Source organism: Rosa rugosa, chromosome 6, assembly GCF_958449725.1.
Source record: "Rosa rugosa chromosome 6, drRosRugo1.1, whole genome shotgun sequence".
Lineage (NCBI taxonomy): Eukaryota > Viridiplantae > Streptophyta > Magnoliopsida > Rosales > Rosaceae > Rosa > Rosa rugosa.
In genome coordinates this window covers 51,968,144-51,984,915 of record NC_084825.1, presented here as the reverse complement: position 1 = coordinate 51,984,915, position 16,772 = coordinate 51,968,144, and the positions used below count along the sequence as shown (strand labels likewise).

At 37.7% G+C, this 16,772-nt stretch overlaps 2 protein-coding genes and 1 non-coding gene across 8 annotated transcripts; 2 read left to right on the top strand and 1 right to left on the bottom strand.

Annotated features, from left to right (window-relative positions):
* Window positions 1-888: 888 nt before the first annotated feature.
* Window positions 889-4,929, bottom strand: LOC133717216 (uncharacterized). 5 transcript variants are annotated; one of them, XM_062143894.1, is made up of 14 exons: window positions 4,802-4,871; window positions 4,451-4,584; window positions 4,017-4,198; window positions 3,775-3,930; window positions 3,623-3,674; window positions 3,335-3,509; window positions 3,071-3,153; window positions 2,565-2,777; window positions 2,326-2,442; window positions 2,018-2,174; window positions 1,835-1,942; window positions 1,590-1,655; window positions 1,297-1,496; window positions 889-1,147 (listed from the first exon to the last, which is right to left on the bottom strand). In XM_062143894.1, the coding sequence occupies exons 1-14, from the start codon at window positions 4,854-4,856 to the stop codon at window positions 1,118-1,120; spliced, it is 1,728 nt and encodes a 575-aa protein (XP_061999878.1). In that variant the 5' UTR covers window positions 4,857-4,871; the 3' UTR covers window positions 889-1,117. The 5 variants fall into 5 exon arrangements, with proteins under 5 accessions (XP_061999878.1, XP_061999880.1, XP_061999877.1 ...); XM_062143896.1 differs by having other exon boundaries at window positions 3,775-3,921; XM_062143893.1 differs by having other exon boundaries at window positions 890-1,147; window positions 2,326-2,445; window positions 4,802-4,929.
* A 2,385-nt stretch (window positions 4,930-7,314) lies between these two features.
* TRNAW-CCA (transfer RNA tryptophan (anticodon CCA)) lies at window positions 7,315-7,386 on the top strand. The gene has a single exon. It is a non-coding gene; the product is annotated as a tRNA-Trp (tRNA).
* A 4,917-nt stretch (window positions 7,387-12,303) lies between these two features.
* Window positions 12,304-16,046, top strand: LOC133717356 (DUF21 domain-containing protein At5g52790). 2 transcript variants are annotated; one of them, XM_062144051.1, is made up of 13 exons: window positions 12,304-12,749; window positions 12,850-12,926; window positions 13,007-13,090; window positions 13,185-13,298; window positions 13,408-13,494; window positions 13,596-13,735; window positions 13,810-13,897; window positions 14,057-14,130; window positions 14,280-14,437; window positions 14,535-14,806; window positions 14,897-14,943; window positions 15,066-15,354; window positions 15,441-16,046. In XM_062144051.1, the coding sequence occupies exons 1-13, from the start codon at window positions 12,569-12,571 to the stop codon at window positions 15,513-15,515; spliced, it is 1,686 nt and encodes a 561-aa protein (XP_062000035.1). In that variant the 5' UTR covers window positions 12,304-12,568; the 3' UTR covers window positions 15,516-16,046. The 2 variants fall into 2 exon arrangements, with proteins under 2 accessions (XP_062000035.1, XP_062000034.1); XM_062144050.1 differs by having other exon boundaries at window positions 14,526-14,806.
* The last annotated feature ends 726 nt before the right edge of the window (window positions 16,047-16,772 follow it).

Below are 16,772 nucleotides of genomic sequence, written 5' to 3'. Positions count from 1 at the left end.
GGCGCAAGGGAGCGCCATTGGAAGCCTGGAAAGCGGCGGCTAGGGCAGAGCATTGTTCTTATTCTTTATGTGAGTTGTAATAATTTAAGATGAAATAGTGAGTGGCAAACGCTGGAAAGAGAACTAAGAAATTGGGAATTCCTTATTTTTAATTAAATTCCCTCACTTTTTCCCCCTTCCAAACACATTGTAAAAGTTCAACTAATTCCATATACAATACACCCCCTTAGACTGTAACCAATGTGGAAGAAGATGATTTTCTGAGTGAAAGACTTGCAGATTATGTGCTTGGCTTGGGAAGCAAGAACTGCAATTTACTGCGGGGTATGGACTTACGAGATATTGAATACGACAACAAGAAATTCTATTTGGAAAAACCTTCCATTGAATTCTTGAGATTGTTGAATGTCAAGAGAATTGATGAATACCATCTCATCCCGAACGAAGAGAAAGACGGGCCAGAAGAAGTCAATGAAAGTGATTATTTGACAGATTCAGATGATGATGATGATATGATATGGATGTGATATAAAGCAGGATTTGTATGCAAGACTGGTTTTTGTAGATTTGTGGAGTAGGACAGGAAAGGAAATGGACAGAAAGGCTTCAAGGGAGCATACCTATTCAAAGGCCCTTTATATTTTATAGCTACTTCTAAAAGTTCGTAGGTGGAATTCCACCTATGAGGTACATCATTGTCAATATTTTTTTTTTTTTGGCAAATCAAAATCCTTACAACAACGCACCCACAATTCATGTCTCTTATTAGAAGAATTCATGATTCGAACAATATTAGAAGAATTCATGATTCGAACAATATTGATTATTTTATCAATTGATGGACCTAAACCATTAATCATATATCAACTTTAGAGTGTAACCAATGTGAAAGAAGATGATTAGCTAAATGTACCAATCACCAGCCCTTTTCAAAACAATGGTATCACCGTATAAAGTATACATTGTATGAGTTACCAACACCCGTGTATATATAATAAACCAAGAATCCTTGTTAGTTGAATGATTAACTACAGGGGCATCATTATCGAGACAAAGGGCGTGGATTTTGAATCAGTTATTAGTGCGTTAGTGCAACTTGGGAAGCAGCAGCAGTCCATCAGTCGTCATCTTTTGGATCCATGTATTCCTATTTGTGGAAGGAAATGGGAAAATTCAGATTACAAGAAACTTCCGACAAAAAAAGAAGAAGAGAAAATTGAAACTGTCTGTAGTGATGACATAATTTTGGCTATGAACCAAACATGCAAATTAATGACACGGAAGATTTAGTCCTACCGGATTGCTGAGCTCTAATGAATTCTGCTTATTTTCAACTTCATCTGCAACTCTTATAGCTTCAAGCCACCATGAATCTGTAACGCCGCTGCTTGCCGTGTTCTCATCATCAAAAAGAACACGTTCATGATCTTTTTGACATTCATACACCATGTCAGGGACAATATTCCATGGAATCGGACGTGATGGAGAACGGTAGCCTGGTGTCATATATATGCAAGTTGAGAGCAAGTCACTTATTCATTGAAGAGAGCAAAAGTAGATAAACGTACACGATATTAACTTTTCCTCACCTCTGCAGTCGGGATCATGACATTTCTGATAATAAACACCCTTTCTGAGGTCAGCAATGTATATCACTAACCAACAGAAAGAACATGAATATTAGCTCTTACATTATAAGAAAGAGTGGGGAGGGGAAGTGCCAGACAAAATGCAGCTGCAAATTCCACATATGTATGAAGAGAATGAACACAGTAGGACTTTGAAATATGAAGTGCACAAGATACAATGTAATGCAACAATGTATAGGCTTTACCATGATTGCTTTTGTGCTGTCTGCCAATTCGCTCACAGTATCTGTTTCTTGACATGCTGTAGACCATGAGTCCAAACTCTGAGAACCAATACCAGCTGCGAATTTTACCTAGAATTGCAGCAAGTTATATATTTGAGGACAGAAGAAGAACAAATATTTCTAAAGCAGGCTACAAGTTAGCACCTGAGACATTTCCAATTGTAGCAACAAATTCTACAAATGCATCCAAAGCTGGAAATGGAGATTTCCCCAGGAAGTATGTTGCTGAAGCATCACTGGTGCAACCATTCAATGCAAATTCTTGGGGCCAACTGTAAGATTTTCCAAAACTAGGGTTGACCTGCATAAGAAAGAATTTATCTAGTCAATACGATATATTGCCACTTAAAGAAGTATAAAAATGCTATAGATTGTCCTCAAACTAAATGTCAAGACTTGAGAAGTTTGGCATGTAATCAAACTAAAAAGTAAACGTCTGAACTCTAATATACCTCTGTATCAAAATGCAGGGTCTTTATACAATCAAGATCAGATTTGCAGACTAGAAGCTTCTCACAATCAACTTCCAAATTGCAGATCAAAGACGCCATGAACATCTCCACTTCAGACTGCTGTTGGAAACCATAACTTTGATCATAAGATATATCATAGTTAAAGAAGCACTAGATATCAAAACATTGGTAAGAAAAGGCCAGGTGTCAGATACCATTTAGAAGGGTGGGTAGCATACCATCATGTCCTTAGCTTTGAAGCGCCCAGTAGGTAGAAGCACTGAATTCTTCCCTGCCTTTGATGACAGAGCTAAACGAAAACAACGATTCCTGGTATACACAGCAGTGTCCACAAATAGGTGACTAAAGTCTGCAGAGCTTGAATCTTTTCTAATAAACAAATTCTCAAATCTTCCATCCCTCCCTTTTGCACTTGATATCCGTGAGCATATCTGATAATATGTCATCATATAGTGACAAGAGTTGGTATTTCTATAGGGAAAAGTAAATGAAAGAACCGTAGTAAATGAAGTAGCTATCTGTTCATCACTAGAAAAGGAGGCTATATGCAATGTAGAATTTGCTTCTTGCTTATAATCTCTGTTATATTTTTACTTGGCAAATATAAATTAAAAAAAGGAAAGGATGAGAATTAATGATCATAATATAATGATAAATTACAGACTCAATTTCCATTAATGAAGAGAAGTGGCACAAAATTTCGGTCATCTTCATCAACACATACCTCGGTGACAAATGCACCTACATGTGAGTTGTCCTTAAAAGCAGTCTTCTGAATGCGAATAATTAAATGTCGAGAGAACTTTGCTGCACAGGGGCACAAATACAACAACGAGTTTCAAAAACCAAGCAAATAATGAACCTAATTGCAATATATAACATACGTTTATGTTGTAATATGGAAAACAAACGCCTAATAACGCCTAATTATAGTATTTGTTTATAAGATTTCACGAATATCCAGCCAAGCGATAGTCATGCACTGTACCTTCAGTAGAGGAATCAAGTTCCAATATCCATTCCATGTTCCCCTGAATAGAATACTTTTCAAGCAAGGCTTCAAAAACAACTGATATTAAAAGATCAACCATTTCATCTCCATTTCTGTTTCCATTGTCTTTCTTATTGAACTCCAGGTCAAAATAAAGGTGGCATGGTAAACCCTGACAACAATGCATACAAAATTTTAGGAACCACAGCCTAAAAAAGCATCTAATGTTGATGACTATGGTACTCACACTTTCTTTTATTAATGAAAAGAAAGAAAAATTGTCACCTCCTGAATGACTTCGTAATGGTGACGAAACTTGGACTCCATAATTTTGTACCTGAAATTAAAGACAAACAGTACAAATACATCAAGGAGAGAATACCTCAGATAACGATAAAGTACATATATTTGTAGAAGAACACATAGAAAGGGCAAACCTTCTCCAAAACTCATCATAACTTGAAACAAGGAACCTTCTTTGTCCACTAAAGTGATCTTGATAACTAAAAACGTGAACATTCTCGTGCCGTTTGGCAAACTGCATTGCTTCCTCCTGCCTTGGAAATGTAGCCCATACTTCCTTCCTAAACAGACTAAAAACAAGGGTCAAGTCAAATTGTAAAAGCCAGAAGAAAATGTCTTAAAGCAGTAAAAGCTGGAAGAACAACTACACACATACCTTGAGCTCAATCGTTTCTGTGCAGTGAGATCAACACGTATCTCACGTAACACTCGCAGCAACAACCTTCTTGGTTGCTTTGGAGGTACACCACGTGGAGACCCGTAAAATACAACTGGAGATAACTGCTTCCTACGATTAAAGCTTTTTGCTTTGACTGTTGTAGAACCACCCTGAACAAGCTATAATACATATTTTAGGTAACCAAATCATGCAAGAAAAGGACACTCCATGAAGTAAGCATACTCAAACATCGAACTACTCAGCTGACTAAAACACGAATTCTTCTGAGTTAATTGCATACAAACACCACTGAACTAATGCAGCATTGTTTATTTTCCGATCAATTTTCTGATTCAACTGCAGAATCCCCAATTACTATCCAAAAACAAAAACCATTAAAGCATGAAATGCAACAAATTCAGGGTATATACTTTTTCTGCAGAAAGCTGTAAATCTGATGCGATTTTCTTTATCTGCTCCGGCGATCGCGGAGAATCGACTTCCTGGGCTTTACTCCTCTGAATCGATTGCCTCTTGATTCTCTTTCTCTCTCTCAAAGCAGATGCTGAAACACAAGAAAAGAAAAGAAAAGAAAAGATTGTAACTTTTTGGAAAACCCAAGAATCAAAGCAAAACCCAAATCAGCAATGAACCCAATTACTCAGATAGTAAGCTCAGTACCAAATCTTCTTCAGTAATATGAATTCCCCAATCCAAGTCTTCAAATTTCAAATCCCTAATTCTACGAATTTGAAAGAAGATGAGAGAGAGAGAGAGCTTACGTGGAGGTGAGATGCCGCACTTGAAGCACTCGAACAACCGATCAACGTCGTCCATGGACACTCTTCACCGCCGCACTTTTAATTTTTTACCCTCTTTTCTAATTTGGGGTTTTGTTTGTAGGTTTAAATATATACCGTGCACTCTTTCTTAAACAGGCGGGAATTTGAAATTTTGGTTCTGGTTATACTTAATTACAAAATTGCCATTCACCCCCATTTTTTTGTAGAAAGCAATTGATTGGAGATGAGTAAAATTCTTGAGTTGATGATGTCTGGCTCAACAACTGATCGTAAAATGTTCGATTAAGTGAATTGGAAGGTTGTTGATGTATGAGTTCTAATAACCTATCAATCTAATGTTGGTCTTCAAACCAATTAAGGAGCTAGCTACTATTATTTTAAGACAAGAAGAAGAAGATCGAAGAAGAAACATACTTGATTCTGCTTGGACTATGGAGAGTAGTATTATTTTGTATCATTTATATATGCGTCAACTGTCCCATTGATCAATTTGGTAATTAGTTTCTTGAGGTGTTAACTGTCCATATCTGACTTGATTAGAATTCAACATTGTATAACACTTGTTCATTATCAACAGCTATCTCAGCACTGGCTCTTCGCGATAGTTTTCATTCTTCAATCACTTAATAAGGATTTGTAATGACAATATGTGATTATTGGTCATACGAGAATTGGGATATCAATATGATCAGATATATGAACTGCCTCAGTTACTGAGGTTCAAATGCATGTGCATCTCTGACTAGGACTAAAAGTAATATAGGTTTTCTGCAGAACTTGAGGCAGTAGTTAGCATTATGAACACAAGAGGACAAAGATACTGAAATTTCAATTCTTTTTCTGCCATTGCAGCATCTGTGACTGTTGCAATTGCATTTTGGATTTTGGCTTCTCATAATAACTCATATCATTTTCGTCTTATAGAATTCGATCATGTTCCCTTTTTCAACTTTGTGTCTCTATAAAGCCGGCCCTATATGTACACACCATCATATAATTGATCTCCATTGCATCGTCTCTTTTCCTTGTTACATTTGTGAGGAACTTAGCAATGATACTCAAAGAGGATGACATGCCATGTTGCGAGAACCTTTTCAGGATTTTTCTAGCTATCTGTATCGTCCTTATGTCAATTGCAGGAGTCGTCACTTCAGGCCTTGCTCTTAGACTCTTATCTTTCTCCAAAGTGAAGTCCTCATTTAGGCTGGCGAGCCCCAAGCCCAAAAAAATGCAGGTAATTGAGTGACAATTACTAATTACCTGATACTTGTCTAAGTCTTGGTGTTTCACTTTTATGTTTTGTTATTATTATGCAGCAAAGATCCTACCACTTGTTGAGAATGAGCACTTACTCCTATGGACCCTCCTCGTAGAAAAGTCACTAGCGACAGAGGTATGCCGCGTATACTTAATATGCATTATGTAGACATGTATCCTAAAGAAATGTGATTTGATTCTAGGCATTTTGTTATGCAAGGCAATTCGATCCCATTTTCTTGGACTCAATTGTCCCAGCGTATATGGCTTGCTATCTTTGCTGCAGTCATCCTTGTACTTGCTTTTACATGCAGAGGTAAAAGTTTCCATTCTGAAATGCCTCCGCTTTCACTTATGTAATTACTAATTAGGCATGAAGAATCGTGTTATTTACTCTTCTTCTGTTTTTGTTTTTAATCTTTTCTATATTATCCCACAGGCTTTGTGTGCTAGATATGGACTAACTGTTGGTGCAAAACTCTCTCTCTCTCTTGGTCCCATTTCTTCTGTTGGTCTTCCTCCCAATATCATATCCAATCAGTAAAGTAAGCTAAACCAAGTTCCAGATATCTACCTGAAAATATAGATGCCATTATTTATAGACACTAGTAATTATATGACTGCAGCTATTGGATTGCTTCCTTGAGAAAGAGCATTCTGTACTATTCGGAAGACTTTATTTATGTTACAAAATGTGGTAGCCTATCATCATTGTGATTTCTCTGTAATATGAATGTACTAACCTTGCATCAACTACTTAATTCTTGGCAGGTCTCAAGGATGTACGTCCTATGATAATCTACGTACAACCGCCGAGTGATCTATAAAGCACCGAGTATATATGTCAGAAAATAATGCAGCCTTTTATTTTTGGGATCAATTTGTGCAGTTGTAGCTATCCTCTATATTAGTGGATCCACTAATGGACATGGTTATTTTTCGCAATCTAGTCCCTCGTTTATTACAGTTTTTGTACTCTCTTCAAAATACAAAGTTTATGCAACCCTATCATCGCTAGCTGTTCGGCACTCCAGATAAAAAGGTTCCTGGAGATGAACTTGCATCAAAATATGCTAATTTCAAGTGGAAGCTAGCAAAAAATGTAAATCTGCTCCTATATTCAACCCATTATCCCATCCCAGATCGGCTTTGGATGTATTCAAGTAGCCCAATTTGTAGAAGCCCACAAATTCTTGTTAAATATTTATTTGTTAGGTAGAGGACATCTATTAATCGGATCTGTGGCGCAATGGTAGCGCGTCTGACTCCAGATCAGAAGGTTGCGTGTTCGATTCACGTCAGGTTCAATTTTTTTTTTTTTTTTTTTTTTTTTGCAGCTTCAATTTTGCATGCTTGGAAACTCCTCTCAAAATATAATATTAAATAATTATTAATATAATGTACGTGATTCATGTGATTTGTCATTTTGATATAAATTACATATACATATAAACGACTTACATTATTTTTATCAGTAGCGTATATATTTACAATTTTGCATACTTGGAAACTCCTCTCAAATAATATTAGATAATTAATAATATAATGTACGTGATACATGTAATTTGTCATTTTGAGATAAATTACATACACATATAAACGACTTACATTATTTTTATCAGTAGCGTACGTATTTACAATTTTGCATGCTCGGAAACTCCTCTCAAAATATAATATCAGATAATTAATAATATAAGGGTTTTTGTCCATTTACCCCATTTCTAGGGATTTTTTTCCCACTTACCCCATTAAGTTTTTTTAATTCCCTCTTACCCAATACACTCTAAGGGAGTCTTCCCTAATACCCCATTAAGATTTTTTTTTTGTTTTTAATTTTTTTTTAATACCATTTTACCCCTCACCCCTTTGTTACTTAGAGAGAGAGAGAAAATGGAAGAGAGAGAAACCATAAGAGACTTCGCCGGAGCCCGTCACCGGTCGCCGGAATCCGGTCATCGGTCGCCGGATTCCGGTCACCGGTCGCCGGAATCCGGCCAACTTTTACCGGAATCCGGTCACCGGTCGCCGGATTCCGGCCAACTTTACCGGATTCCGGTCGCCGGATTCTAGCCAACTTTGCCGGATTCCGGTCACCGGCCGCCGCCCATCGGACCTTTCAAAAAACCTCACCGGAAATGTTTATTACCCCAATAGACATCTATTGCCCACCAATAAGGGGTAATAGACCTCTATTGCCCCCCAATAGACGTCTATCAACCATGTATTGCCCCCCAATAGACCTCTATTGCCCCCCAATAGAACTTTTGGTCTATTGCCCCCTAATAGACGTCTATTGCCCCCCAATAAACGACTATCAGCCATGTATTGCCCCTCAATAGACGCCTATTGCCCCCCAATAGGACTTTCAGTCGCCAGAATGGGAATTAATCTCCCTAAATTTAGACAAATAAAACTTTGATTACAGAAAAAAACAAAGAGATTGCATCAATTCAAAACGTCTATTGCCCTCCAATAGACGTCTATTGCCCCCCAATAATATATATTGCAGCTTTGAATTCATCATGAAAAGAGGCATCACAAGAAATTAATTTACCCTACTCATATGTCAATATCAATATATATATATTACCAGAAGTCGAAGAAATTCTAGGTTCATTTCAAGTTTCAAAGGACAGATGGGTTGATGTGGAAGGCACACAGAGTCCATCTGGGTGAATCAGTCTCTAAGATCTACAGCCATCCATTATTTATTAGTCAAATTGCAGGGAAAGAGAGAGAACGAAATCGGAGCAAACCACCAAATCGGAGCAAATCGGAGCTCGACCTCTGTTGCTGATCTGGTTTCCCTTCTTTTCTTCTTCTTCGCCGGTTGTAGACCTGCACTGTCAGAGACCCAGGTCAGCGGTTCTCGGCTGTCATCGTTGGAGTCGCTGTCGGCGTCGGAGTCGCTGTTGCACGTCGAACTCAGAAACTGGAATCGAAATTTGGGCTGCACGTCGGAGTCGCTGTCTGAGTCGAAACCGTGCTGCACGACGACGGCGGGATTCTGGTGGCCTCGGATTGAGCCTCGACGACGGCGCTGACGAGAGAGAGAGAGACGGATTCCGGTGGCCTCAGATTGAGCTTCAACGAGGGCGCGATTCCGGTGGCCTCGGGTTGAGCCTCGACAATGGTGCTGACGAGAGAGAGGAGAGAGAGAGAGAGAGAGACGGATTCCGGTGGCCTCGGATTGAGCTTCGACGTCGACGACGGCACTGACGAGAGAGAGGAGAGAGAGAATGACACGGAGGATAGAGGAGAGAGAGAGAGATGAGAGTGGCAGGCTGTAGTTTATTAATTATCTTAAGGGCAAAATTGACATTTTATTTGAAATTGGGTGAGTAGGAATAAAAATTTGTTGCTGGGGTAAGTGGGCTAAGTTTGGCCAATTTTGGTGCTTTGGGTCAAGGACCCATAATATAATGCATGTACTTGATGCTATAGTCATTTTAATATAAATTATATAGACATATAAACGACATACATTATTTTTATCGGTAGCATACGTACTGTGGTATATGATCTGTTTGATGGAGTGAGAATTCTTCCAAATGGAGGTGCTATTTCTTGTGTTACCATGCAATAAGTTACAACTTATTACAAGTCATTGTTGAGCCTATAGTAACCCCTAAACTCATCTAATTGACATATATATATGATCTGTGCAGGTAGCTATATATCAACTGATAAGGGGTGACACCAATTAACTGATATATTAATTTCTAATCTGCATGTTGCATTTTCTGGTGCTAGCTAGCATCAGCATGCTTGGACTATGGCTTTATTATATGGCATTTGGGTAGAAATACGTCTCAATCAGTACATATCATTATCTTGCCGAATGGATCGAGTTGGGAATTCCCTCAAGTAACCATGCATGCAGGAGTTGCAAATCATCATTGTTCATTATACTATATAAGTTAATTCAAACTGTTGATATATATATATATATATATATTAATATATATATATATATATATATTAGTCTTCTTTTTCTTCTCTATGCATGTGCATGGTAATTTGTTTTGAAAACATCTTAATTTGTATGGAATAAAGATTTCATAGAGGTCTGTTTGCGGATCCATCTTTGTATTTGTCTAATTCCCGACAAAATTTTCTTCACTTTAGGTCATTGTTATGATTCTAACTCTCTCTCTCTCCCTCTCCCTCTCTCTCTCTCTCTCTCTCTCTCTCTCTCTCTCTCTCTCTCTCTCTCTCTCTCTCTCTCTCTCTCTCTCTCTCTCTCTCTCTCTCTTAGTTTGGTGAAATGAACATATAAATCACTTGCTACGTTACAAATAGTTCAGAGGTCTAATAATTGGTGACTAGTTGTTCTTCAGTTTCAGATTAAATGCTCCAATTCTCGGTTTTCAATACTTGAATCAATATAGCCGATTAAGATATCTTTTTTTGTGCCTGATGATTCAAAATTGACATCAACGACTAATTATTTTATAGTTTCGGAGTATTACGTACACGGTAATTTCCTCTTCATCACACAATGGTGCACCGTACCACAAGGAAGCCGAGGACGAAGATCTGGATCCGACAATCCGAGGACGACGATCTGGATCCGATGTGCCGTGGGTCGAGCCTGCCGAAAGTTTTCAGATTCCCGGAGTTCGAGGAATCTGAGGATAAGCGGCATGCATTAATAGTTAAAACTTCAAATCCCCAGGTCTCCAGAAATAACCTCTCAACTTTCCGACGAGGAAGAGACCAATGATGCTGACGAGACCGATCGTCTGAAAGACTCTAACAAGAAAGAAAAAACGTCGGTATTAATCTAACTGAAAAATTGGAGAAGATCAAAGAAGAAGAAGAAGAAGAAGGGAGAGAAGAGAGAAAACGATAATCCAAAGAGGACTACATCGATCTTGATATAAAGAAGAAGATGAGGATGACTGGGGTTGTGGAGTTTGTGGCATGTTGGGACGAGCATGCTGTTCAAATTAAGGGAGCAGCTGCTGTTCTCAAGAGGTGTGCTCTTTTTTCTCAAATCTCAATAGTGATCGATGACAACTATTATGAGCTTGATTTTTTGTGAGAAGGATGCTTCTATATATAAATAATATTGCTGCAAGTAGTTTCATCTATTTTGCTTTTTATTATATGCAACTTATTGATTTATACAACAATCAATTGTACTTGAGTCGAATTCAGGACTTCGAATCATACCATTTGGTCACAATGAGCTTATTTTTGGCTTTACCGTGAAGACATGTAGTATCTTTTTTATGATCACTATTAGAGAGCCATCCCTATATCCTGGTTTGTTTTAATAGGAAGTTTTTGTGGTAAATATATCCATGTGATCTGTGCAGAGAGCTATCAACTGATAACACATTGATATTTTTTCTAATGTGTGTGTTGCTTATCTGATTAATATATATATATATATATATATATATATATATATATATATATATATATATATATATCTCCCAAAGCTTTCGGCCTCTATCATCAGCAATATTGCATGCTTGGACTATTGCACGTATGGCATTTTTTAAGAAATAGGTCTCAATCCGTTATGCATACATGTGTGTGTGTGTGAACATATAATATATAAATACTGTGGAGAGGTGGACGTGACCGCGTGACTGGTTTAAGACGTCCACTTGGATATCAAACATATGAATATACATGATAATCTGTAAAAGTTGCAATGCTTTAACGTGTTTTATGAACCTGAATGGAGTTGTTATCTAGCCATGCAAGAGTTGCAAATCATTGTTCATTATACTATTTTAGCTACATTGTATCCGTGATCACTCCCGTGATCACTCGATGTAAACGCGAACTTGTGTTGTTTTTTTTTTCCAACTACTCCTCGAAGTTTTTCAAGCTTGGAATCTTTTGCTACTAGGTTCCACAATTTTGAAGACCAGATAAGACCTCCCCAGTTTATGTTTATGTTCCTCCATGCATGACAGGGGTTATCTGATGCAGGCTTGCCTGAATGAAGGCATATAGAAGACGTGTTTCCGGCTCATTTAGCTCAGCATCTTCTACCTTTGGCAGGTATATGGTTGTTGAACTAGAATTTTTGTATTTGGGTGTTAATACTACAACCAAAAGCCTCTCACAAGTCATAATCAATTGAATTTTCTGATGACTCGTACTTTGTTTTTTTTTTTCTTTTCTTTCCATTTGTTTTATTTCAAGTAAAACTTGAATATTCCTGGCCTTTATTCCAGTCTAAAACAGTTAACAGGATTTTCTTCTTTTCCCTGGAATCTATAAGAAGCAGGGGGTTCGGCACTCGGGTCGACTTGGATTTGGACACTAGACTTGTAGGATTGTAGCTATCTTCATATTTGTCTTTCTCCAAAATTTGTAAAACTTTTCTATTTGTTTGTATGATGAGTTGTTGTGTGTAGACCCAAGTAGCCAACCCTTTGTTTTATCAATCCAATTCTAGCTAGTGTGTTGTTGCATTCCTTTTCTTTCCACAGAGTTGCATACTTCATCAAACATCAAATTACAATGAGAGAGGATGATGTTCCGTGTTGCCAGGTCGATTTCTGGGTGTTTATAGTGATTAGCTTGATCCTTGCGTCACTTGCTGGTATTGCATCAGGCCTTGCATTAGGACTCCTGTCCTTCAGCAAAGTTGATCTTGAGGTCCTCATTAGGTCCGGTCAACCCAAAGACCAGAAGAATGCAGGTTGGTAATTGAATTTCATTACATTCTGCAGGGTACTAGTTCCTTCAGTTTTCTACATCTAAACCTTCATCTACTATTTTTCTTTCATATAATTTTACAGCAACGATTCTGCCACTTGTTAAGAATGAGCATCTACTGTTATGTACTCTCCTCATATGCAAATCATTGGCCTTGGAGGTATGCTGAAATATACATGCATTATTGGAGTTTATATTCTGAAGTTAATTGATTGAATATAATATTGTTCTATCTACAAGGCACTTCCCATTTTCGTGGACTCAATTCTCCCAGTTTGGGCTGCCATTCTTGTGTCTGGCACGATTGTAGTTGCAGTTACAGAGGTCATTTCTTTTACTTAACCGTTTTAGTTTGGTTTTGGTCATTCTTTATATACACCATCATTATCTTATCTTCCATACGTACCTTTTCCCTTAGATCATTCCTCAAGCTGTATGTTCCCGATATGGACTAAGTCTTGGTGCAAAAGGATCTTACTTGGTACGATTACTTCTGGTGGTTTTTTTCCCCATAGCATACCCTTTCAGTAAGGTAATACATGTTTAGTATACCCTGGATTGTTATAATATCATTCCACCATAGATGAAGCACTATAGGTTTTTCTCTTTTCTGTGTATTAATAATTTCGACCATGGCACAGCTGTTGGATTGCCTCCTTGGAGAAGGGCATTCTGCTCTCCTAAGACGAGCAGAGCTAAAAACATTGGTGGATCTTCATGCAAATGAGGTTAATTTGCTTCTTACTAAATGTGATTACTTTGCATATCTTCTGTGGTAGTTGAAAGTGATTATTAGTTTTTATATAACATTTCTATTGTTCATCCTCAGGCAGGGATAGGTGGAGAGTTGTCGCATCATGAAACTACGGTTATTGGCGGTGCTTTGGATTTGACGCGAAAGACTGCAGAAGATGCAATGACTCCAATATCAGAAACTTTTTCCCTTGACATAAACTCCAAACTTGACATGTAGATATCTATTACTCTAATTTGTACATGGTAGTTACTTGTGTTTAACAACTCTAGCTCATTGCTGTCCTTAGGAATACACTGGGTTCAATAATGAGCAGAGGTCATAGTCGTATACCAATCTATTCAGGAAACCCAAACAATATCATTGGCCTTATTTTGGTAAGCACTTCAGAAACATTAGTTGTTCATTAGTTTTGTTGATCAAGTCTTTCTGTATTCTTCCTTTCCTAATAAAGATGCAGGCTTCATGGTTTACTATGCTCTTTCTAAGCAACCCTTTTGGCCTCATGCAACTATTACTTGTTGTTTTGGAATTAGGCAAAGAATTTGATCTTCTGTCGCCCTGAAGATGAAACCCCAGTTAAGTACATGACAATCAGAAAAATTCCAAGGTATGTAAAATGTACTAGTATTTACTTATGCCATTCGGCAAGTCTAAAAGTTTTTAGCAGCAAAACAAATGAGTGCCCTCCATATTACCACCCTGATAAAACATATGTTCGGCACTTGGCATAACAGTGTATAATCTGCTATGTAACAGGGTTTATGGCAATTGGCCTTTATATGATATCCTGAATCAGTTCCGGAAAGGCTACAGTCACATGGCTGCTGTGGTGAGGAATAAAAAGGACGTTAATGGACAGAAGGAAAAAGATGCTAGGAGTTCAAGATTAGATTCAACACGAGCGGAGAGCAAAGGTATTACATTGGGTTTGATTAGTGAAAACCAAGTTTTCAGGTAAGAAAATGTCCTAGACTTGTGGTAGCCAGGGTTAATGTTGCACAGATATTACAGGTTTAAATTCTCCGATCAATGGGAAAGAGCATCTGAGTAACACCATAGACACATCCCCTGTGTACTCGAGTACTGATACAGAATACTGCACTCCGCTATCAGAGCATGTCATGGAGCAAGATGAAGATCTTAAGCAGATGCATAACAAGCGCCATAAAAAGCAGGGAGGTGGAAATGTATCAAATGAAAGTGTAGGATCTATTCAAAGTCACTTGGACGAGGAGGTAATTGGTATCATAACAATGGAGGATGTTATGGAGGAACTGCTACAGGTACCAAGTAACTATAGTATGAAACCTAGTTTGATATGCAAATGTTTGTCATGAACTGAACAACTCTTTTTGTTAATTTCTGTCTTGAAGGAAGACATACTGGATGAAACAGATGAGTATGTGGATGTGCATAACAAGTGAGTATAACCAGTTTTTTTCTCACCTGTAGTGAACTTCACATGCACTCCACGCTCTAAGTTAATACATTAATTACCATTCGATATTAGTTAATAGTTTGTTTTCTCTTAATCTATTTCAGAATCAAAATCAACCTGCTACCTTCAAGAAGATCATCACCCTCAAAATCTCCTAGAACAAAGTCTCTATCTCAAATTTATTGGAGAACTCCGGAGCCCTCTCCCCTGCCTTCGAAATACAATAGTCCTATACTCCGTTCTCCCATTAATCCCGCATACATTCAACCACCTCCTTTCCTCATCACCAGACCTACTTTGTATCCTTCCCCTGCTAAATCATTACTCAATATCAGTTCTCCACAAGCTGGACCATTTGCAGGTCCTATTCGCGCCTCACCATCCTCACATCGAGTAAGTATACATATTACATATACTATGTCTAAAGTAGCTTAGACTTCATAATAATTACTCATAACTCAAAATTTGATTCTTGACAGGCCTCAAGAAAGTCATATGAGAAGCTACGACAACCCAGTGGACGTAAACCTACAAGAAGCTACTCGCTAAGTTAAGCCAAACCGTTGTGATTCATCACGTACTGTATGTCTTTAGATTTAGTTGAAACTCTCAGCAGTCATGAGCGCTGCATTACATATGATATATGACATCAAAATATTCGCAGAAAGAACAAGAACACACTTGGGAGTTGATCAACAAATTCTAACTAGTTATTAGAAATTGGTGAATCCATGCACATTTCTCTATCATTATTTTTAGATCAAACTCACATTACAATGTAACCAGCAACTAGCTACTCTTCTGTTTCGACCTTCGACGAAGTTGCTTCGGATGAGCTAGTGATGACGTGAATCAGGGCCTCCAGGAGTCAATCGCTTTGACTCATTCTGACTCTTCGTTGACTTCTTCTCATGAACTTTGGTTGCCTTTTCTTTTCCCAACCCTATAAAATACGCTTCCTTGGTTTTCCTAGCCAACATTTTCCGAATCGTTTGGGCCTCCGAACTAAAAGACTGAGGATCAGACCTGATGTTAAAAAACATAAACACCATTAGGAATACAATCACAAAACATCTCAAAGTAGACATTTTCTCCTTCTTTGAATTGAAAATTGCTAGTCTTGTAGCTAGAGACTGGCCAAGAACTACTATTTATAGTAATCAAAAGGTCATTATTATTCCAAGTGGGTTGTAGATAGAGGACCATTAAAATCTCACTTTCCCTTAATTAAGTACTAATTACCTAATTCCTAAAGGCGGACCGTCTAGGCTATTCCTTTGTTTATTAAAAAAAAGTACTAATTAAGTAGGTCTTCCTTATTTATGTGCCAAAGCGCTGGAGCATATGCAGCTATATGTATCTTCAAAGATTAGTCCATATATCTAAGACTTAGATTCCTAGCTCCATCTAATTCCCTTTGGAATATTCCTTCAAAACTGTCAACATACATGCATCATTGATCTAACAGATCAAAAAAAAAAAATTCTAGTGTATATGGATTGACCTAATTAAGTAGGTCATCCAGTTTATTGTTTGGTTCCTTTTCTCTATCTGATCTTAGGCTTTTACTTGTTAAACTAAACAACATACATCATCAATTGCTCTTGAGGCTAACCCAAGTATACGGATCATTGAAAAATGCGATAATGGATTCAGTATAAGAGAGTGCAAAAGATTACCAAAATAGTGATTGTATTTGCACTTTTAAGGCCACAATATAGTTCTCCTGTTTAAAATGTTTTTTTTATTTTTTTAGAATCAATCCCAAACAGGGTTTTAATTTTATTCTGTAAGCTAAAATAGTCATTACA